This window comes from Rhinatrema bivittatum, chromosome 12 (assembly GCF_901001135.1).
Source record: "Rhinatrema bivittatum chromosome 12, aRhiBiv1.1, whole genome shotgun sequence".
In the NCBI taxonomy this organism is placed as follows: domain Eukaryota; kingdom Metazoa; phylum Chordata; class Amphibia; order Gymnophiona; family Rhinatrematidae; genus Rhinatrema; species Rhinatrema bivittatum.
In genome coordinates, this window is record NC_042626.1 from 68,921,530 (window position 1) to 68,943,919 (window position 22,390).

Sequence of the window (22,390 nt, forward strand, 5' to 3'; positions counted from 1 at the left end):
CTGCAGGAAACCACGCCGGACATGGCCCGGGCGGCGATAACACAGCTTCAGCAAAATCAAACACATCATAGCGCATGGCTCGAAGACCTAGAGAACAGGTCACGGCGGGGAAATCTGCGTTTTTGCGGGATTCCTGAAGGTGAAGCCAATGCTGACTGCGCTAAGGTGATAAAATATATTTGTTTGCTGATTTTACATGAGAGCAGCGCTGATGCAACTCAGGAAGCATCACAAATGAACCTGGACCGTGCCCATCGGTCATTGGCAAAGCTGAGGGGAAATGTCCCCAGAGACGTAGTAAGTTTTCATGAATTTCAGCTTAAAGAAAAAATACTCAGAGGAGCGAGAAGCATCACTGATTTACAGTGGCTCAGCAATCGTGTTGAAATTTTTCAGGATCTCTCTCCCATAACCATTTGGAAAAGAAGGGAATTCCGGGAGCTACTTCAGGTACTGCGAGATGGGGGCCTCAGATACAAATGGTTGTTCCTCTTTGGCTTGCAAAGTACCATTAATGGGACCACTTCACGAGTCCAGATGGTGGAGGCGGCAAAAACTATCATGCAAGCAGCAGGGATTTGGAATGGACCGGACCCCTCCACCAAACAGCCAGCGCAGCCTAGCTTTTCCCAAGCAGCACACCAAAGATGGCAGAGGGTGCCACATGGCGGCAAGTGCTTAAGACGCCACTCAGGAGGTGATCTGGGAACCAGCAGAGCAGCTACTTGAAACTGTTTTATGTGCTGGGACGATCTTGAGTATCCGGATTTTCTGACAGCGGATGTTACAGAGAAACCACGGTCCCTGGATGATGACCTATCACTACCATCAGAGGTGACCAACAGCCAGCCTGGCATACTCACCAGAACTTGGGGGCAATTTATTGTTGTTATGAAGAGTTTGCATTGATATGATAAAGACAGAAAAGGGGGATGTTATGTATAATATTGCTAATGTGTTAGGGGAAGCCTCATGAGGCTACGAGATGGATGACAGTTTTTCTCAGGGGGGAGGGGGTGATGGGCGGGCATGGGCGTTGGCAGATGGGGGTGTGTCTATGGGAGGTGCATGGTTTAATAACTACTTATGAGTGACAGGTGGCAGGGAGGGGAGGACATGTATCTGTTTAATGTTTTTTAGTGCCAACTTGTGCTAAGCCATGGTTGTATTGAATAATAAGGCAGGAATAATTAAATTACTGTATTGGAATGTCAAGGGATTAAATACATTCCAAAAACGGAAAAGATTGCTACAAGATGCCCAAACTGCCAAGGTGGACATTCTATTCTGACAAGAGACACATTTAAAAAAAAGATATGAAAGATTATTAACATCACAGAATTTCCCACTACAGTACTTTGCTGCGGCCTCAATCAAGGGGAAATACAGTGGGGTGGGAATCCTTTTCTCAAAAATCCTAACCGTGGAAGTACAAACTGTAATCCGAGACCTGGAAGGTCGATATTTATTGCTGAAAATTAAAATAGGTACCCAGGTATACACACTAGTGAACATCTACGCCCCTATTGTGGGACAAGGGCCCTTTCTAGATAAACTGTCTGCTGTGTTGCAACACTGGGCGGAGGGTTTTTTGGTTGTTGGAGGAGATTTCAACTTGACCCACTACCCTTTTTTAGATACCAGTAAGGAAGGCCAATCCTACGCTAGGTCTCATAGGAAATGCCTGAAGGCACTCATGCGAGATTGGAATCTTGTTGACATTTGGTGCCATCAACATCCCTTAGAAAGAGATTACACCTTTTACTCGCAAGCACATGGGACCTACTCTAGGATAGACATGTTCTTAGTAGATAAGGCTTTGGTCAACTATATACAGGATTCTGATATCGATGTGATAACATGGTCGGACCATGCCGTGATCCAGCTTACGCTGAAGGGGCTAGGCAGTCAGGAGGGAGAGCGATATTGGCAGCTTAACGAGAGTCTTCTTGAAGATGATCAATATGTTGCTCAACTTCAACAAGAGATGGCACAATATCTAAAGGAAAATGGTAACGGGGAGGTGTCCTCAGAGGCAAGTTAATAGCTAGGGCTACTTATGTAAAAAGGGAGAGAGAGAGCCAACGCACCACTATCTTAAATCAATTGGGTAACCTAGAGTTTAGGAATAAAAGACAACCGGATCCTCAAATATGCTCACAAATAGAAAAACTAAGGGATGATTTGAATCAGTTAGACGTGGGGAATATTGCTCATCAGCTTGCTAAAGCAAAACAGGTCTATGAGGGAGGGAACAAGGTGGGACGGCTATTGGCTCATCGCCTTAAGGCAAGAATGAGCGTTAATCAGATATTGGGAATAAAAAATGGGAAAGGGGACTTGGTCTCAGACAATGTCGCTATCCGGAAACGGTTTACTCAATTCTATCAACAGCTTTATTCTAGAAGAGGGGATATCACTCAGGAGTCCATACAGGACTATTTGTCAGAAATTACCTTGCTGCAATTACAGGCCCAATAGCGGGATCTATTAAATAGGGAGATCTCAGAACTCGAGGTAGCCCATGTAATTCGCAGATTAAAATCAGGTAAATCCCTTGGGGTCGATGGCTACTCTGCGGGCTTTTACAAAAAACTTACTACCATCTTAACTTGTTCCCTCACCAGAGCTTTTAATAATCTTTTGAATGACGGATTAATTACAGAGAATGCTAACAGGGCGGGGATCACAATCCTGGCAAAGCCAGGGAGGGACCCGACACAGTGCGGGTCGTATAGACCCATCTCCCTTATAAATCTAGACCTAAAACTCCTAGCTAAGGTCTTAGCTAATGCCATGGGGGAGTAGCCACTTATTTCATCCACCCAGACCAGATGGGGTTTGTGCCTGGTAGACTGGCCACTGATAATGTGCGACGGGTTCTTGATCTGATCTGGTGGGGGCAAGAATCAAAAATTCCTCTGGTGCTGCTTATGGTCGATGCTGAGAAAGCTTTCAACATGGTGCACTGGGATTTTCTACTGGCACTGTTAGATAAGATGGGAATGAGAAGTAACTTCTCCACATGGATCCGACGACTATACCACAACCCCAAACCTTGTATCAATGGGGGTTATTCAAAAACATTCAAGATTGAGAGGGGTACTAGACAGGGCTCTCCTCTCTCTCTGCTCCTGTTTGCACTTTACTTGGAGCCCCTCACGGCGGCCATCAGGACCGTGGCAGCTATTAAGGGAGTGTGTGTGGGGGAGCAAGAATACAAACTCTCAATGTTTGCGGATGACATCCTATTTACAGTAGCACACCCTGCTGAGTCCTTAGAACCACTGGTAACTGAGATGACCAGATTCAGTGCAGTTTCTGGTTATCAACTTAATGCGAATATGTAAATATCCTATACAGACCACCCACTTGTCTTTACCCAGCTCACTAATCACCTTTTATCAGAATGAATCACCTTTTTAGAGAAAGTACAAACTTTTATTTATTACACAAATATTGTCCTATAAAGGTTCCAACAAGCAATTCACATTGCTCTCTCCACTCAAAACATCCCTTGATTTCTCATTCAAACCACATACCCCATTCACATCTTTACCCCATTCATACATACCTTTACCCCATTCATACCTACCCCATAAAATACATGCCCATACCTACCCCCAAACAGGCACAACAGTTTTTTTAAATGCAAAATTATAATGATATCCTAACAATTTTTCACACAAGAAGAATGTCATGAGTCCAATAACCATATATTCAAAGTCTATATATCCTTGTCACCTCCAGTTGAATACTTGCTGGTTACTGTACTCAATTCCTTCAAAAAGATGTACCTTAAATGCAAAAGACTGCTGGTTATGGTTGTCAATTATACGCTCCACTCCTCCAGCACTTTATTACTCTTAAGGAACTTGCTTCACAGCACACCCAAAGAGACTTACTTCACAGCATGCCCAAATGCGGACAAATCGGAGCTTTTAAATGTTACAGTCCCCGCGCGTCAGTTTGAGGGATTAAAAAAGGGATTTCCCTTCAAAGTGGTGCACAAACACTTGAAATATCTTGGGGTGAAAATAGGCCTCAAATTAGACAACCTTTTCCAGATCAATTATGATGGTCTGTGGTCCCGTATTTTACAAGATCTGCAGGAATGGGAAAGAAAGGGGCTTTCCTTGTTAGGTAGAATCTCTACAGTTAAAATGAACATCTTCTCCCACTTTAATTATCTATTTCAGACACTGCCGGTTGAGGTCTCTATGGAATCCATCAAACAATGGCAGAGGAAACTCCTCCGCTTTATCTGGAGACACAGGCCTCCCAGGGTCAGCCCTTCGTCCTGCCCTTTGCCAGTGCTCTATTTCCGCATCTCTGGTAGAACAGGGATACAAAGTTCTCTACAGAAAGCACATGACACCCTAGAAGTTGCATAATTTTAATCCTAAACTGGATAATCTGCTGGAGGAAGTGTGGCCTGATAGGTTCATATTTCCATATGTGGTGAACGTGCCCCAAAATCTCTGTCTTCTGGATATAGGTAGCGAAGCTGGTTTTAGAAATAACAAATACACAATTGACAATGAATCCAACCCTGATTTTATTAAGCATACAGAGATCAGCAGTCTCATTAGATCATTTTTACCTAATTACCACAAATATTAACAGCAGCAAAGAAAGAAATCGCAAGGGGCTGGAAGCAGATGGCAGCGCCCTCCAGACAGAATGTTATCCAGAAAATTGCAGTGATCTATTATCTGGAGCACTTGACCGTCCTTAAACATAAACGAATGGATAGGTTTGGCAACCTTATATATCTTGGTTAGAAAGCCAAACACCAGGCACAAGCTCCCTGACTACCCCTAACCTCAGCCACAGGGATATTACACCATGAACATGACGTTATATTACACACAGTAGTTAAGAGAGTGTTAATTCTTTCATGCCATCATGGGATGGGGCGGGAGGGGAGGGATAAGTTATTCTCACAGGACAAGCAGGATGTTAGTCCTCACATATGGGTGACGTCACAGGATGGAGCCCAATCACGGAACACTTTTATCAAAGTTTCTAGAACTTTGACTGGCCCCTACTGAGCATGCCCAGCATGGCACTAACCCTGCAGCCAGCAGGGGTCCCCCTTCAGTCTTCTTTTTTCCACGCAGCAGTAGCCTCGCGGTTAAGGAGCTCTGACCACATTCCTGACAGGAATTTCTTCACGGACTTCTTTAAGGTTAAATTTGCCCCACAGGGGTCCCTCCTCTTTCTTTACTCAGCCCGCGGTACTTCGGTAAGTTTTTTGCCGTTTTTCGTCGATTACCATCGAGTTTGGCCCTCGCGGCCTACTGGCCGTCGACCATACCACGGCTCAATTTTTTTCCATGGCCATGGCGTCGGGTTTCCGTCAGTGCCCAGATTGTACGCGCACCATGTCTATCACAGACCCTCATAGAGTCTGTGTATTGTGTTTAGGCCGTGAGCATGATGTCCTGACTTGCACCAAATGTGCCTTGATGACACCTAAAGGTCGCAAAGCCAGAATGGAGAAGATGGGACTCCTTTTCCGTGCTCACACCCCGACGCCGTCCATCGCATCGACGTCTTCGGAACCGGCACCGTTGAAGTCGCACCACCGTCGACAATCCTCCGGTGACCGTCCGCCATCGACGTCTCCACGGCCATCGACTCCCGTCCCTTCCCCCGAAGATCGAGGGGATCGGAGGGAGAAACATCGCCATCGGCATCGCAAGTCTCGGGCCCTCGAGGAACCGAAGTCATCGACCTCGATACCGTCCGAGCCTCCATCGAAGAAGCCCCGGCCAGGAGCGGCACCGCTCACTCCTGCGACCGAGACATCGAGGCAACCCTCACCCGATCGGGGTTTGGGAGTCGCAATTCCGCCTGTAAAGGTGGTCCCTCCGGCTCTGCCTCAGCCTTCCTCTTCCGTTATGGAGCCGGGTCTTGTTACCCCAGGTCTCCAGTAAGAACTGGACCGACTGGTCCAGGAGGCCATCGACAAGGTGATGCAACGGTTCCAGGTCCCTCCGGCACCGACTCCGGCACAGAGAGTGGAACCAGTCACTGACCCGATTCCAGCACCGCTGGCACCGCTGCTTTCCTGGATGGAAGCGCTCGTGACCGCCCTTCCACCGCTAATTCCTGGGTCGCCAACAGCCCCGGTGCGCTCCCCGATAACAGCTTCATCAGGAGGAGAAACACCGTTTCGCATTCCTCCTTCGGGAGTTGTGCCTCACCCATCGGTACCGTGTCGTCCCTCACCACCGATTCATTCATCGGGGGCGATACGCACATCGGCGCCATTGATGGCTCCAATGCCAGCACCGATGCCCGCCAGGGCATTCTTGGTGCCCCCGGTGATTCCTTCGATTCTCTCGGAGCCTCAGCCGGGACCTTCCGGTATCCAACCCCCTCCTGGTCCTACAGGTCAGCCCGCTGATCCTTATGACACCTGGGGGGATGATACGTCCACAGATATCGATGATTTACCTTCACCACCCTCTCCTACTGAAAGTAGAAAGCGTTCTCCTCCAGAGGACCTCTCTTTCATCAATTTTGTGAAGGAAATGTCGGAACTGGTCCCTTTTCAGCTTCAGACAGAACAAGATGACAGGCACCAGATGATGGAGCTTCTCCAATTCCTGGATGCCCCTAAAGTGATCACTTCCATTCCAATTCATCAGGTTTTTCTTGACCTTCTAAAAAAGAATTGGGAAAATCCTGGATCCATTGCTCCAGTACATAAAAAAGCTGACTCTACTTATCTCATACAGTCAGCACCTGGCTTTCAAAAACCTCAGCTTGACCACCACTCAGTAGTGGTTGAATCAGCCCAAAAGAAAGCAAAAAGGATGAAGCCATACTCATCTATACCTCCTATCAAAGAACACAAGTTCTTAGATAATATTGATCGACGAGTCTACCAAGGGGCCATGCTTATCTCCAGGATAGCTTCTTATCAGCTGTACATGACCCAATACAATAGGGTCATTTTCAAGCAGATACAAGATTTCTCTGAAACCCTGCCTGAACAATTCCAGCAACATCTTCAAGCCCTTGTAACTAAGGGCTTTGAAGCAGGAAAACATGAAATTAGAACAGCTTTTGATATTTTTGACACTTCCACTAGAGTGTCTGCAGCTGCTATTTCGGCAAGGCGTTGGGCCTGGCTTAAGTCTTCTGATCTTCGCCCAGAAGTTCAAGACAGACTTTCTGACCTGCCCTGCTTAGGGGATAATCTATTTGGAGAGCAAAATCAGCAAATAGTTGCTGAATTAAAGGACCATCATGAGACCCTCAAGCAGCTCTCATCGATACCTTCTGATTTCCCTTCTAAACAACCCTTCAAGAAGAACTCTAAGAAATCATTCTTCCGTACACGGAAGTATTATCCCCCACCAACAAGATCAAGACCAACGAGGCCTTACCAAAAATCTCAGCCTCGCCAGCCTCGAAAGCAAAAACCGCAAGCAGCTCCCCAGCCAGGGCCTGCTTCGGGTTTTTGACTTTCACTGGGAGAGCGAAAGCCAGCTTCCTCTACAAAGCATACCAGTGGGAGGTCGATTAGGTCACTTTCACGAAAAGTGGTACTCAATCACAACTGACCAATGGGTGCTAGCAATCATTGCTCAGGGTTACCACCTAAACTTCTTAACTCTTCCACCGGACTCCCCACCTCTACAAACATGGGGACTAACCGGCCACTCTGTCCTTCTGGAGCAGGAGGTTTCCCTCCTTCTCCAGTCAAACGCAATAGAACCTGTCCCTTTTTCACAACAGGGCCTAGGATTCTATTCCCGGTACTTTCTCATCCCAAAAAAGTCAGGAGGACTTCGTCCAATTCTGGACCTACGAGCCCTCAACAAGTACCTTCAAAGAGAGAAGTTCAAAATGGTAACCTTAGGCTCTCTTCTACCTCTGCTACAAAGAGGAGACTGGCTCTGCTCTCTAGACCTCCAAGACGCTTACACCCACATTGCGATAGCTCCGGCTCATCGCAAGTATCTCCGCTTTTTAGTAGGCCAAAAGCACTACCAATATTGAGTGCTCCCTTTCGGCCTAGCATCGGCACCACGAGTTTTCACCAAATGCCTCATAGTTGTCGCAGCCTTTCTCAGGAAGGAAGGTGTCCATGTCTACCCCTATCTGGACGACTGGCTGATCAGGGCCCCAACCCAGCAAGCCGCTCTGTCCTCCCTGAACCTGACCATTCACACTCTAATCTCTCTAGGATTTCTTGTCAATTACGAGAAATCCTATTTAGTCCCATCTCAAACCTTATCCTTCATTGGGGCAGACTTGGACACCTTACAGGCAAAAGCCTTTCTCCCTCAGCAGCGAGCTCAAACCCTCGTGTCTCTAGTTCACCAGTTGCAGTCTCAACACACAGCAACAGCTCGTCAATTGCTTGTCCTACTGGGACACATGGCGTCCTCAGTCTATGTGACACCAATGGCCTGCCTGGCCATGAGAGTCATGCATTGGACACTACGGTCACAATGGATTCAAGCCACTCAGCCTTTGTCAACCATTGTTTACATCACCGACGCACTCCGTCTATCTCTCACCTGGTGGAAAGATCACACCAATCTCCTCCAAGGCTTGCCCTTTCATCTCCCAGATCCTCAAATCATTCTCACCACCGACGCTTCCAACATCGGTTGGGGAGCTCATGTAAACAATCTACAGACGCAAGGATCTTGGTCTCTAGAGGAAGCCAAACACCAGATAAATTTCCTGGAACTTCGAGCAATCCGATATGCTCTCAGAGCCTTTCAGGATTTCCTTTCAAATCACGTAATCCTGATTCAGACGGACAACCAGGTGGCCATGTGGTACATCAACAAGCAAGGCGGCACAGGCTCCTTCCTTCTGTTTCAGGAAGCTGCGCAGATTTGGGCGGAAGCGCTCTCCCGCTCGATGCACCTCAGGGCCACCTACTTGCCGGGAGTGAACAATGTCTTGGCAGACAAACTGAGCCGTGTCTTCCAACCGCACGAGTGGTCGCTCAATCCATCGGTAGCAATCTCTCTCTTTCAGCAATGGGGGTTTCCCCAAATAGACCGCTTTGCATCTCCTCAGAACCACAAAGTGGAAAATTACTGCTCCCTAATTCGGAGCAAGCACACTCGGCCCAGAGATGCATTCTCCCTCACGTGGGTAACCGGTCTGCTTTATGCATTCTCTCCACTTCCTCTTCTCTCGAAGACTCTCGTGAAGCTACATCAGGACAAGGGAACCATGATCCTCATAGCACCTCACTGGCCTCACCAAGTGTGGTTTCCCATACTACTGGATCTCTCCATCAGCAGGCACATTCCCTTGGGAACGGACCCGCATCTGATCACTCAAAACGACGGATGCCTACTCCATCCCAATCTGCAAGCCTTGTCCCTGACGGCATGGATGTTGAAAGGTTAATCCTCCAACCACTTAACCTTTCCGAATCAGTTTCCTGTGTCCTGATCGCTTCATGGAAGCCTTCCACGAGAAAATCTTATTCCTATAAATGGAAAAGGATACTCACTATCATCCAAACACACACTTCTTCCAGACCAATCAGAAGCGCATACAGAGGAACACTACATGCTCCGCAAATAAAATCATCATTGAGCAAACGAGCGCTATCTTCAGCAGGCCCACACCAGTGGAACATACTTCCCCCAGATCTTAGACTAGAACCCAGTCACCAAGAATTCAAAAAAAGACTGAAGACTTTTCTCTTCCAACAAGCTTTCCCAGACGCTTAATTTACAGAGACGGATAGACTTCCTAATTACTAGGTATCCTTTATTTATGGACACTGTACTAAGTAACTGGACACTGTACTAAGTAACTGGACAACTATCTTTGAGTTCAAAAATTCACTTTATTTCTTATATATATTTAGCATTGTTAATATTTATTTCTACTTTAAACAGTTATACTGCTTATAGTAAATAATATAATTCTTTATTTATTACCAGTTAAACTATTATTTTTATTTATTTTTCACTATGTTTAATTGTCATCCATTTATACTGATCTATATGTTCTACGGTTCCATGTAAAGCTCCACTCTCTGTTGAGCAGTTCTTTGTTTTATGTAAACCGGAGTGATTTGTAGTCCCTACAAGAACTTCGGTATATAAAAATTAAAAATAAATAAATAAATAAATCATGGTGCACTTCCCAGTCCCTTGATCCCTTTTCCTGTCCAATCCCAAAATTCTTGGACTGTCTCTGGCATTTATCAGAATCCGGTCTAAAGACCTCTTCCATTAGAATGCATGTCATTGCGGTAGCCGCCTTCCATAAAGGAATCGGGGATGCCCCTATTTCGGTACAACCCCTCGTAACACGATTTCTTAAAGGCTTGCTCCATATCAAACCACCTTTCCGTCCTCCGGCCCCTTCTTGGGACCTTAATCTGGTTCTTGGTAGGCTCATGAAACCACCTTTCGAACCTCTCCCCTCCTGTGACCTTAAATATCTCACATGGAAAGTTTTTATTCCTTTTAGCTATCACTTCTGCCCGCAGGGTTAGTGAGTTACAGGCCCTAGTCACCTATCCGCCTTACACTAAACTTCTGCAGGACCGGGCGGTACTCCGCACTCACCCTAAATTTTTCCCAAGGTAGTTTCGGAGTTTCATATTAATCAATCCATCATACTACCTATCTTCTTTCCCAGGCCTCACTCCAACCCAGGGGAACAGACTCTGCATACCCTTGACTGTAAACGGGCTCTAGCTTTTTATCTTGACCGTACAGTTGCCCACAGGAAGAGCACTCAGCTATTCGTCTCCTTCCATCCCAACAAATTAGGGCAACCTGTGGGTAAGCAGGCTCTTTCCTCCTGGTTGGCGGATTGCATATCTTTTTGCTATCAGCAAGCAGGCATTCCTTTCCAAGACCATGTGAAAGCACACTCTGTGAGGGCCATGGCGACTTCAGTAGCACACCTACGATCGATGCCGCTTCCTGACATCTGCAGAGCTGCCACCTGGAGTTCACTCCATACTTTCGCAGCCCACTATTGCTTGGACAAAGCCGGAAGACAGGATTCCATCTTCGGCCAATCTGTCCTCCGTAACCTTTTTCCAACGTGACGTACCAACACCCTTCCGCCTGCCCGCTGGGGTTCAGGATGCCCTCTGCCAAATTCCACCCCAATTGTTGTGCCTGTTGCACGCCGTAGGGTACATTTGGTGCATGTTCGGACATCCTCAGCTCGGTACTCACCCATATGTGAGGACTACCATCCTGCTTGTCCTGTGAGAAAGCAAATGTTGCTTACCTGTAACAGGTGTTCTCACAGGACAGCAGGATGTTAGTCCTCACGAAACCCGCCCGCCGCCCCGCGGTGTTGGGTTCGTTTTATTTTATTTTTGGACACTACCTGTCGCTTTCAAAACAAGACTGAAGGGGGACCCCTGCTGGCTGCAGGGTTAGTGCCATGCTGGGCATGCTCAGTAGGGGCCAGTCAAAGTTCTAGAAACTTTGATAAAAGTGTTCCGTGATTGGGCTCCATCCTGTGACGTCACCCATATGTGAGGACTAACATCCTGCTGTCCTGTGAGAACACCCGTTACAGGTAAGCAACATTTGCTTTACTAAAAATGTTGGGATAAATATGTAAGTTTTTTGGATATTGGTCTACTTGATGTTTGGAAATATGTTTGCATATTTATATATGTTCTTGATACATATGTGTTTATAGGCAATGGCCTTATGTTGTACACTGATTATCTTTGAAAATTATTAAAAAAAAAAAAAAAGAGTATTCAGGAGTCAAGCTATGGTCAATACTGGATATCCATCTGAAGGGAAAGGCAAGATGGATATGCAGGGCAGGAAGGGAGGCAGAGACATACTGAGGAAATGAAGCTGAAGGTCACTGGAACTGACGAATGAAGTCAAGGATCACTGGAACTGGAGGACAAAGGTAAGGATCACAGGAACTGAAGACGAACGTTGGAGCAACACACACTACTGGAAAGTAGCGAAACCTGTTGCCGAGGCAAGGACATAGAGGGCCTTTTAAAGGCCTAGCTGCATGATATCAAGGCGCTGCAGGACCTTTCCTGCTGTGCCTCTTTAAATTGGGCAGTGTCGGCCACACGCGTGCCCAGGGGAGGCGCAGTGGCATGGAGTCAGTGGCTTTCTGCCGTGAAGCAAGCTGGTGGCGCCTTGCAGTGAAGGAGAGCAAGGCCTGGCATGGAGTCTGCAGCATCCTAGCACGAGGCTAACTGTGACCAGGGCCCGGCCCAAGAGTTGAGGGTGGCGGCTCATGGGGTTAGCCCATGAATCGCCAAATGCAACAGTACCCTCCTTAAGCCCTTCCTTGAGGTTGTGGGCTTCCTTGGATAAGATTGGTGAAACTCCATTAAGAGATTATGGTCCGAGATATTGGAAGCTGGCTTCGAGGAGTTTTCTTACAGACCATAGCCCTTCCAAGAGATGAGATATTCAGTTTTCTTGTCCCTACAGTGAGAGTCTAAGATTTCCTTGACTTTGTGTACTGTTTCTCCATTGATGGTTACGTCCTGAGGTTCAAGTAATGCCCTAGAGGGCCATGAGAGTACCAGTGGCTTGAGAACTGAAACATGAAATACACTATGTATCTTGCGTATTCATGGCAACTTTAATTGATAAGTGATGGGTCCCAGTTGTCAAAGTACGGAGATAGGTCCAATGTAGCATGAAGCTAGATGCATAGAAGGGACCCGTAGGCGTAAATGGCGCATGCTTAGCCACACTTCCTTTCCAACCTGGAAAGGAGGAACTGGTCTTCTATGGCCATCTGCCATTCTCTTAGCTCTGTCAGTAGCCTTCTGAATTAGATGGTTAGTTCGTGCAATTTCTGGGCGGAGAATTGTGCCGCTGAAGAGGGTACTGCCATGGTAGTGGCAGAGGAGGCAGTGGCTGTTGCCTATAGACCAGTTGGAAAGGAGAGAATCCAGTGGCTGAGTTAATATGGGTATTGTGAGAGAACTCAGCCCAGGGTAAGACAGTGGCCCAATTGTCCCACTGCTCGTCGATGTAGGAGAGGAGGAATGTCTTGAAAGTGCAATTGGTACACACTGCTTGTCAGTTCCCTTGTGGGTGATGAGTGAAGTCTAGCATAATGCCAAATGTTTTAAAGAGGGAACGCCAGTGTCGTGCAGTGAATTGCACATTTCTATCCAACAATATGTGTTTTGGCAAACCGTGCAGTCAGAAGACATGAAGAGTAAAGAAGCATTCTGGTGCTGAAGGGAGACCCGGTAGTGGGACGAAGTATGCCATCTTTGAGAAATGATCTATGACCACTCAAACCATGGTGGTGCCGTCTGAGATGGGGAGGTACATGATAAAGTCTGTGGCCATATGGGTCCAGGGTTCCCTGGGGGCTGGCAATGGCTGTAGCAGCCCTTCCTGCTCACAGCAGGGTTTTTGCTGTGTGCAGGAAGGGCAAGAATCAATGTAGGCTTTGATGTCCTGCTTTATTTGGAGCTACCAGTAGTGTTGCTGATGCAATTGAAGGGTTCATGCCAGCCCAAGGTGACTTGCGACATAGGAGTCATGGGCCCCTTTCAACACTTTCTCATGTAGTCTGGAAGGTACAGTCATCTTCCCTGGAGGGATGGTCACATAGTAGCCAGAAGTATCTTAGCGGGATCAATAATATGTCTGGAAGGTTCTGGGACTTCCTGGGCTGGAAAGAGTGAGAGAGGACATCTGCCCATTGATTCTTGAGTGCAGGATGAAACAGTTCGAAATCAAAGTGAGCAAAGAACAAAGACCAGTGAGCTTGTCTTGCATTTAGTGGTTAAGCTTGGTGATCTATATATTGTGATACAGTGCTGAGTTCCTTCGAGCAGGTGGCGCCACTCCTCAAGAGCTAATTTAAAAGCCAAGAGCTCTTGATTGCGATGCCATAATTTCTCTCCGTAGATGATAACTTCTTTGAAAAGAAGGAACATGGACAAAGTACTCCACCTGGAGAATGTTGGCTTAAAACCACCCCTACACCTAGAGTAGAGGCATCAACTTCTAGGACAAAAGACCATGCAGGGTCTGGATGACACAGACAGGGACCATCCACAAAGGCATCCTTCAGGTTCTGGAATGCCTCCACAGCTTCAGGTGGCCAGTCCTTTGTGTTGACACCTTTGTGGGTAAGGGCAATAAGGGGAGCTGCCACAGATGAGTAATTTGGGATAAACTGATGATAATTAGCAAATCCCAAAAATCTCTGTAGAGGAGTCAAGCTGTGGTCAGTGGCAGGCAGTGATCAAGAATATCTAGGAGTCAAGCTGAGGTCAATACTGGGTATCCATCGAAGGGAAAGGAGGGACGGATTGGCATGGCAGGAAGGCATGGAAAAGAACAGGAGGCAGCAAGGGAGGCAGAGACATGCTGAAAAGCTGAAGGTCTCTGAAACTGAAGAACGAAGACCAGGATCACTGGAATTGGAGGCTGAAAACAAGGATCACTGAAACTGAAGACAAGGAATGCTGGAGCAAAACGCACTACTGGAAAGTAAGGAAACCTGTTGCTGAGGCAAGGAAGTGGAGGTCTGGAGGGCCTTTTATAGGTGTGGCTGTGTGATGTCATCAGGGCACACCACAGAACCTTTCCCACCGTGGGTTCTTTAAATTGGGCAGCATCGGCTGTGCATGCATCTAGGCGAAGCGTTGTGGCTTCCTGCCTTGCGGCAAGCTGGCATCACCTTGCCACGAAGGAGTATGGGGCTTGGCATGGAGTCAGCTGCATCTTGCTGTAAAGGCCAGCTGTGACCATGGCCTAGCCCAAGAGGTGGTGATAGAGGTTTGTGGGGTTAGCCCCTGAACCACTAAACACAACAGAGAGGACATCAATGAAAAACTTATGAATCTTCCCTGCTTAGGAGACAGTCTTTTTGGCGAAAAGCTTCATGAGACAGTCGCTCAGATAAAGGATCAGAATGCTGCAGTGCAGTCGCTCTCAATGCCTCCTGAACAGCCCTCCACAGTGTAACATCACTTCTACTGATACAATTGACCTCAGAAGGCCTTACTGGTCTTTTCAACAGTATCATTTGTCACTCTTTCTGGCCCAGCATCAACAGCTTCTTCCAGCCAGGCCTTAGCAAAAAGATCACCATCAGCAGAAAACTACACAACAGACCCATTTTTTAAAATAACTCTTTATTTTAGCATTCAAAATATAAAATACAAACAATTAATATTCTAAATGTAGAATAACAAAACATAACAATCCCCCCCCCCCCCCATATCCCATTTTTTATCCCTCTGAACAATTCATTTTGGGTTCTCCCAGTAAGGGGAAGAATCCAATATTTCATGGAGAAATAGTTTCAGATCACCAAGGACTCTGGGTCCTCCAAACTGTGCAGTCTGGTACTGGTTGTATTTGTCGAGACCTCCGTCATTCTCACATTGTATAGTGCTCTGTCCAGATCCTCTCATTTACTGCAGCTTCAGCTGGAAGCCCAATCGCTTCTCCAACAGTGAGCAATAAAGCCAATCCTAGCAGCTCACCATGCACTGGGTTTCTATTCCTTACCCTCAAGCAAGAGGGGGAACTGGGGCCCATTCTTGACTTGAGACATTTGAACAAACATATACTGTGAGAGAAATTAAAAATGAACTCCCTCAGCACGATCCTACCTTACTATACAGGAGGACGAATGGATGTGTGCCTTGGATGTCAAGGATGCTCATATACCCATCCACCTTTTGCACTGGTGATGCCTCCTCTTCCGGGTTGATACTTCCCATTACCAATGCAAAGGACTCCCGTTTGGCCTCTTGTCAGCCCCGAGGATCCTTACAAAATGCCTATAGGTAGTGGCAGCACATCTCTGTCACCAAGGAATTCAAGTCTTTAGGTACCTGGATGAATGGTGTGTCAAAGCAAACGCAAGGGATGAAATGCTGCGCTCTCTAAGCTGAACCATAGCTCTTCTACACCACTTAGGTTTTCTGATCAACTTCAAGAAATCGAGCATGGTACCCACTCAGAGACCCACTTGAATAAACTCGATATAGGAAAGAGCATTCCTGACTCCTGACCAAGCAAACACTATAGAGTCATTCATCCTCAATCTCCTCTCTCCTGATAGTCCTTGGTCACATGGCAGGGACCATCTATGTGGTTCAATTGACCCATATTCACATTCACTACCTCTAATGGGTCTACATACCCAGTGGGATCAACTAACTCAACCACTGTTGTCTCAAGTGCAAATCACAGCGACTGCGAAACAGGAATTATGGTGGTGACTATACCTGCAAGTTCTCAAGAAAGGAGCCTCTCTTTCCTTACTCCCCTATCAAGTGGTTCTTGTGATAGATGCCTCCATCAAAGGGTCAGGAGCACACACTGTAAACCTTTGAACAAAAGACATCTGGACTCTTCAAGACAGCTGCTATCAAATCAGTCTTCTAGAGTTGAGAGCAATCCGATACACCCTATCATTCTTTGTGCATCTTCATCAAGGCATGAGCATCATAATTCAAACAAACAACCAGGTTGTGATGTTTTATATCAACAAGTAAGGAGGAATGGAATCATGGCCTTTCTGCCAGGAAGCCCTAAAAGTATGGAATTTGGCGGAAGGAAATTGAGCTGTTCTTTAGGCCACCTACCTGCCGAGCATCTCCAACACGCTGGCAGCAGATTGTTTCAACCACACATGTGGTCTCTACAGCAATCTGTGGCTGATAAACTCTTCAATTTATGGGGTTTACCATCAGTGGACCTTTTCGCATTACCGCAGAATACAAAGCTAAAACAATTTTCCTCAATTTTGCCAAGTGATCACAGACTAACTCAAGATGCTTTTCTCCTTGATTCAGTATGCGCTCATCTGATCCTCATAGCTCCAACGTGACCCATTCAGATCTAGTAGGCATATTTTGTATAATTTTCCAGCAGTACTCCCATCCATCTAGGAATGACCCATGCGTTGGTAAGTCAGGAAGAAAGGACATTGTACCAACCCAACCTTTCAGCCCTCAACCTTACAGTTTGAATGTTGAGCGCTCAGTGATTACTGATCTCCAATTAACTATAGAGATTGTGGACATACTAGTCTCATCTAGACATCCTTCAACCATGCTTTGAAATGGAATAGGTACTCCATAACGCTTTGGACCCATTTTCTTGTGACTCTAAACACCTGCTGTGAAATACTTGCTCCACCTTTCTGACTAAGGCTCGCTATCTTTTCGATGTAAATGCACCTCAATGTTATAGCAGCTTACTGTACTCAAATAAATGATAAAGTGATCTCTACTCATCCACTGATATTTAGTTTCATGAAAGTTCTATGAAATGTCAAGCCCTGGTACAAAGGCCACCTCTTCCATGGGACCTGAATGTGGTCTTTTCACAACTAATGAAGCCTTCCTTTGAGCCATTGGAGTCAGCTTCCCTAAAATACTTGGCATAGAAGTTGCTGTTCCTCATTCCTGTGACTTCAGCTAGGAGAGTCAGCAAACTTCAAGCTCTCATCCACTATTCTCCAGTCAGGCAATTCTTCCACAGCAGAGTGTTCTTTCACCTGAAGTTTCTGCCAAAAGTTGTCTCAGCTTTCCATATCAATCAATCCATCATATTGCCTACCTTCTTTCCTAGGCCCCATGCATAAGAAGGCGAAAAAGCCCTCCATACTCTGGACTACAAAAGGGCCTTAGTGTATTACAAGAAACATACGCAGCCACAGCGTAAAACCTCCCAACTATTCATCTCATATGATCCCAATATGCTAGGAGTAGTGGTCGCCAAGCATACCTCGTCTAACTGTCTGGCTGAGTGCATTCACAACTGCTACACCTTAGCAGACTCGGTAAAGGTTCATCAAATGAGAATCATAGCTGCTTCCATTGCTCATCTTCAAGAAGTATCTTTTGAAAATATCTGCAAAGCTGTGACTTGGTCTTCAGTTCATATCTTTATGTCCCATTACTGTCTTGATAACCTCTCAAAAACTGACAGTAAATTTGGAAAATCAATTTAGCAAAATCTTGTCTTGCTGTAGGTTGCTTACTAAATAAATGCTTTGCTGCAACCATCAGCTTGGGACTCCCCACATGTAATAGCTAATTCAGCCTGCTTATTGATGGAAAAAGCAAGTTTGCTTACTGTAAATGGTTTTTCCATAGTTAACAGGATGAATTAGCCATGGACTACTCACCTGCCTCTCTGGAGAGTTGACTACATAGCTAGATTAGCTTTGGTATAGACTGAGGAGACTCACGAAGCAATACCTGCATTGGAACTCCTGCATGTGCTCAGTAGAGCTCAAAGCTCTACTAGCTTGGAGAAATTAATCAGATCAGTGCTGCCAGATAACGTCCCCCACATGTAATGGCTAATTCAACCTACTATCTATGGAAAACATCATAATCAAATGTGCTGTATGTTGAGTGAAAAAATACTTGCTCTAATTTGTTTTAAATCTATTACCAGTTTCATGGAATGTTCCCTAGTCTTAGTACAATTTGAAATGGTAAATGCCCATTCCCTATTTACAACTTCCACCCCATTCATAATTTTATAAATCTCTATTAAATCTTCTCCGTATGAGGAAACCATTCCCTCCCCTTTCTCATTTTGGTCACCATTCTCTGTGCCTTTTCTAGTTCTGCTGTATCTTCTTTCAGATGGGGTGACCAGAACCGCACACAGTACACAATGGGAAGTAGAGAGGTAATTTAAGGTTAATGGAAAGGGAAGGAGAGAAGGGAAGGGAAGGAATGGGAAGTGGGAAGTATGAGAAGTGGAGTGGAAGGAAAGTAGAAGGAGAGTAGATAAGTAGAAGAAGATATAAGGAGTAGAGAGAAAAATGAAGAGGAAAGGATGATAAGATAAATAAGTAGATAGAGAAGAAGATGATATATTAAGATAAATATATAGTAAAGTAGTATTATATGAGAGATTAGATATATATATATATTATTATATTATATATTATATATATATATTTATATATAATTATATATATTATATAATATATATATATAAATTATAATAATAATTTATAATTTAATTTATATAATTTAATTTATAATTTATATAATTTAATTTATATAATTTAATTTAATTTAATTTTAATTTAATTCGATTTAATCCCCTGCTTCTTTTCTATGCTCCAAGTTGTATTACTCCCTTGTTTTATTGTAACTGCATACCTTAGCCTTCTCTTGTTTAATGTTTTATTATTATTATTATTATTATTATTATTATTATTAAGATAAATATTAGTTTTTACCTTTTTTGTTACCTATCCACTTGTTAATTGTAAACCGACATGATGCGATATCTATTGTGAATGCCGGTATAGAAAAACTTAAAATAAATAAAATAAATAATTAATTAATTTTATTCCATTACTACACGCATCGAATTATAATCCTTTGTACTTTGTGCTGTTTACTATTTTAAAGAAAGATCCTGTTTCACTGCTAATATTCTCAGAGCCACATTAATACTGGGTTCTGACACTATGGGAGGCAGGTGGGGGAAGGGAGTTTCCTCTTATTCTTTGTCATGTACTTTAGAACACTTGACATTTTTATAAAACTTCTCTACCTTTCAAGTGGTTTTATTGTGTGTACAATTGTCTGTGCATCACAGCAGGGAATATAGTATGATTAAAATCAGTGTTCTTGAAAGTTAGTTTACATTACAAAAAATTCCCAGATTCGTAATTGACACTGCACAAAACTTTTGAGTATTGGCCAATATTTCTAACAAGATATTGAATCTGTGCCTAGTTTAAAGCATCAATAATAATAACAACAATATTTTTAGGTAACACTGTTGGCAATTAAAATCCTTGAGAAACAATAGAAAGAATGGCTATTTTACAGAATTTAACTAAGAAACACCTCCAAAGCAGTTTCCTTCCTTTCGTTGTGTATTAGATACCAGTATCATGAATTTATGATTATCTTAATGTTTTTATCCAGCTTTTTACAATTAAACATTGTCAGTTTTTGTTTGTATGCAATGAATGAATAATGTGCATTAAAAGTTTGATTGCTCTCTGTCTTCTAGGGATTGAGTAAAAAAGTAGGTGTTTCCTCCTCCATCCTGCAAGGACTCTGGATCTCTTATAGTACAGAAGGTCTTTCTATGGCATTGGCATCCTTGCGAAATCTTTACACTCCAAACATAAAGGTATGGAAAAGAGAGGTGATTGGGTCTCTTTAAGGGAACTCATTAAATTGCATGCTATAATTAAGATTTTTTTAACAGTCCATAAGCGACAATTGCAATCGAATTGCAGAGTTTATAAGGTAAAGAGGAGGCACTGTTTTTAATCTGAAAAGAGGGACTGGAAGATCTACATTTATATTGGTGTAAAATACAGACCTCCATAACAGATTAAATGGGTAGAGATTTAATGCAAGATATTCACAAAATTGCCATGAAAGGGGAAGTGCTATTACTAGGGGATTTTAGTCTGCTGGATGTTGACTAGGATATCCCAGCTGTGTTGTCTCTAAAAAAAAAAAAAAAAAAAGTAAGATCCTGAATTCTCTGCAGGGGGAACTGTCCTGTCAATTGGTAACAGCACCCACATGGGAGGGGGCAATACTGGACCTGGTGCTTACCAACAGGGACAGTATCTCTGATATTGTAATGGATGATCATCTGGGATCCAGTGACTACCGGATAGTGTGGTTTAGTATTAGAGCGCAAGATGATGGGGAAACCAATAATCACTTAGAAGTGCATGGTTCAGAATGATATCTTTGAAGGATACTAAGAGAACAGGGAAATCAGGGCATCCCAATAGAGAGGTTGTAATAAATGTTAAAGTGAACCAAGTGTCTTTAAGTAAAAAGCAGAAAGATTCAGATTACCCCTGTTAACTGATAAGCAGGTTGTTAATACAAACAAAAAACATACTTTGAAATGTCTGTATTCAAATTCTAGAAATCTAAATAATAAGATGGGGGGGGGGGGGGTTAGTGTATAGCATTGAATGAAGAGGTTGATATAATTGGCATCTCAAAGACCTGGTGTGGAAGGGGGATAACCAATCGGACACTGTGATACCAGAGTACATATTATATCAAAATGATATGATGTATTAAATTGATGGAGGTGTGGCATTATATATTAAACAGGGCATTGAGTCAAACAGGATAAAAGTTCAGCTGGAAACAAAATGCAATGTTGAATCTTTATGGGTAGATATTCCAGGTGAAAAGGGGAATAAAATAGCAGTGAGGGTGTATTACCATCCACCTGACCAGAACGAACAGACAATGAAATGCTAAAGGAAATTAGGAAAGCTAACAAAATCAGCAGCACAGTGGGTGATTTCAATTACCCCAGTATTGATTCAGTGAATGTCACATCAGGACATATTAGAGAGCTAAAGTTCCTAGATGAAATAAATGACTGCTTCATGGAGCAGCTGGTATAAGAACCAACAAAAAGGAAAACTATTTTAGATCTAGTTCTTAGTGGAACACAGGATTTGGTGCAAGATGTAACAGTGTTGGAGCCTCTTGGCAATAGTGATCACAACATGATCAAATTTGACAATAACTGGAGGAAGGACACTAAAGAAATCTACTGTGACAGCATTTAACTTTCAGAAGCATGTCTATGATAAAATGTGAAAAATGGTTTGTTGGCTGTTGCTAGCTGGGGAGTGGACCCTAGGCCGAGGCGAGGTTAGCACTACCTGCGAGAATGATTTGCAGGCCCTCGCCGTCAGTAGGCGGAACTAGGTATGCAGGAACCGGAAAGGCCCTCACCTGAATCAGTGGTGTCCAAACATGTCAGAGGTCAGGGGCGAGCAGCAGACAGGCAAAGTCCGGGTGCAATCCAAGGTCGGAGACAGGCAGCAGGCAGAGTCCTGGGGCAATCCAAGTTCGGAGACAGGCAGCAGGCAGGCGGAGTCCAGGGGTAATCCAAGGTCGGAGACAAGCAGCAGGCAGGCGGAGTCCAGGGGTAATCCAAGATCAGAGACAGACAGCAGGCAGGCGGAGCCAGGGGGGTAATCCAAGGTCAGAGACAGGCAGCAGGGACAGAGTCTGAGGGCAATCCAAGATCATGGTACAGACAGGAAGCAGAAGACAGCACAGCGGCAGCTACTCGCAGAGACCTGTTGCAAGGCAAAGCACACTGCCAAGGCCCAGGGTTAAAAATGTGCTGGGCCTGATGTCATTTCCTGGGACTAGGGCATTTTCTGGTCCCGGGTCCCTTTAAAAGGCGGGGCAAGCATCTGAGGACCTTCCCGCGCCTGCATCCGACCTTGCCAGAGCCCTGAGCGGAGGAGGAAGCCCCAGTCGAGACGCCAGGGGATCGCTGCAGGGGAGCCAGAGGCGCCGGTAGGTAGGGATGGCTGCGCGGCCGGCCTATGCAATAGTACCCCCCCTTTTAAGCCCCCTTCCAGGGGGTTTGGATTTCTGGGGGTGGGC

General features: G+C 44.9%; 1 protein-coding gene across 3 annotated transcripts in view; it reads left to right on the forward strand.

The window, feature by feature from the left end:
• TANC2 (tetratricopeptide repeat, ankyrin repeat and coiled-coil containing 2) overlaps positions 1 to 22,390 on the forward strand; it is a 1,188,344-nt gene that overhangs the window by 1,097,163 nt on the left and 68,791 nt on the right. For all 3 annotated transcript variants that reach the window (XM_029572386.1, XM_029572387.1, XM_029572388.1), the window contains one exon: positions 20,007 to 20,129. In XM_029572386.1, coding sequence (XP_029428246.1) covers positions 20,007 to 20,129 — 123 coding nt within the window. The remainder of the gene's footprint in view (positions 1 to 20,006; positions 20,130 to 22,390) is intronic.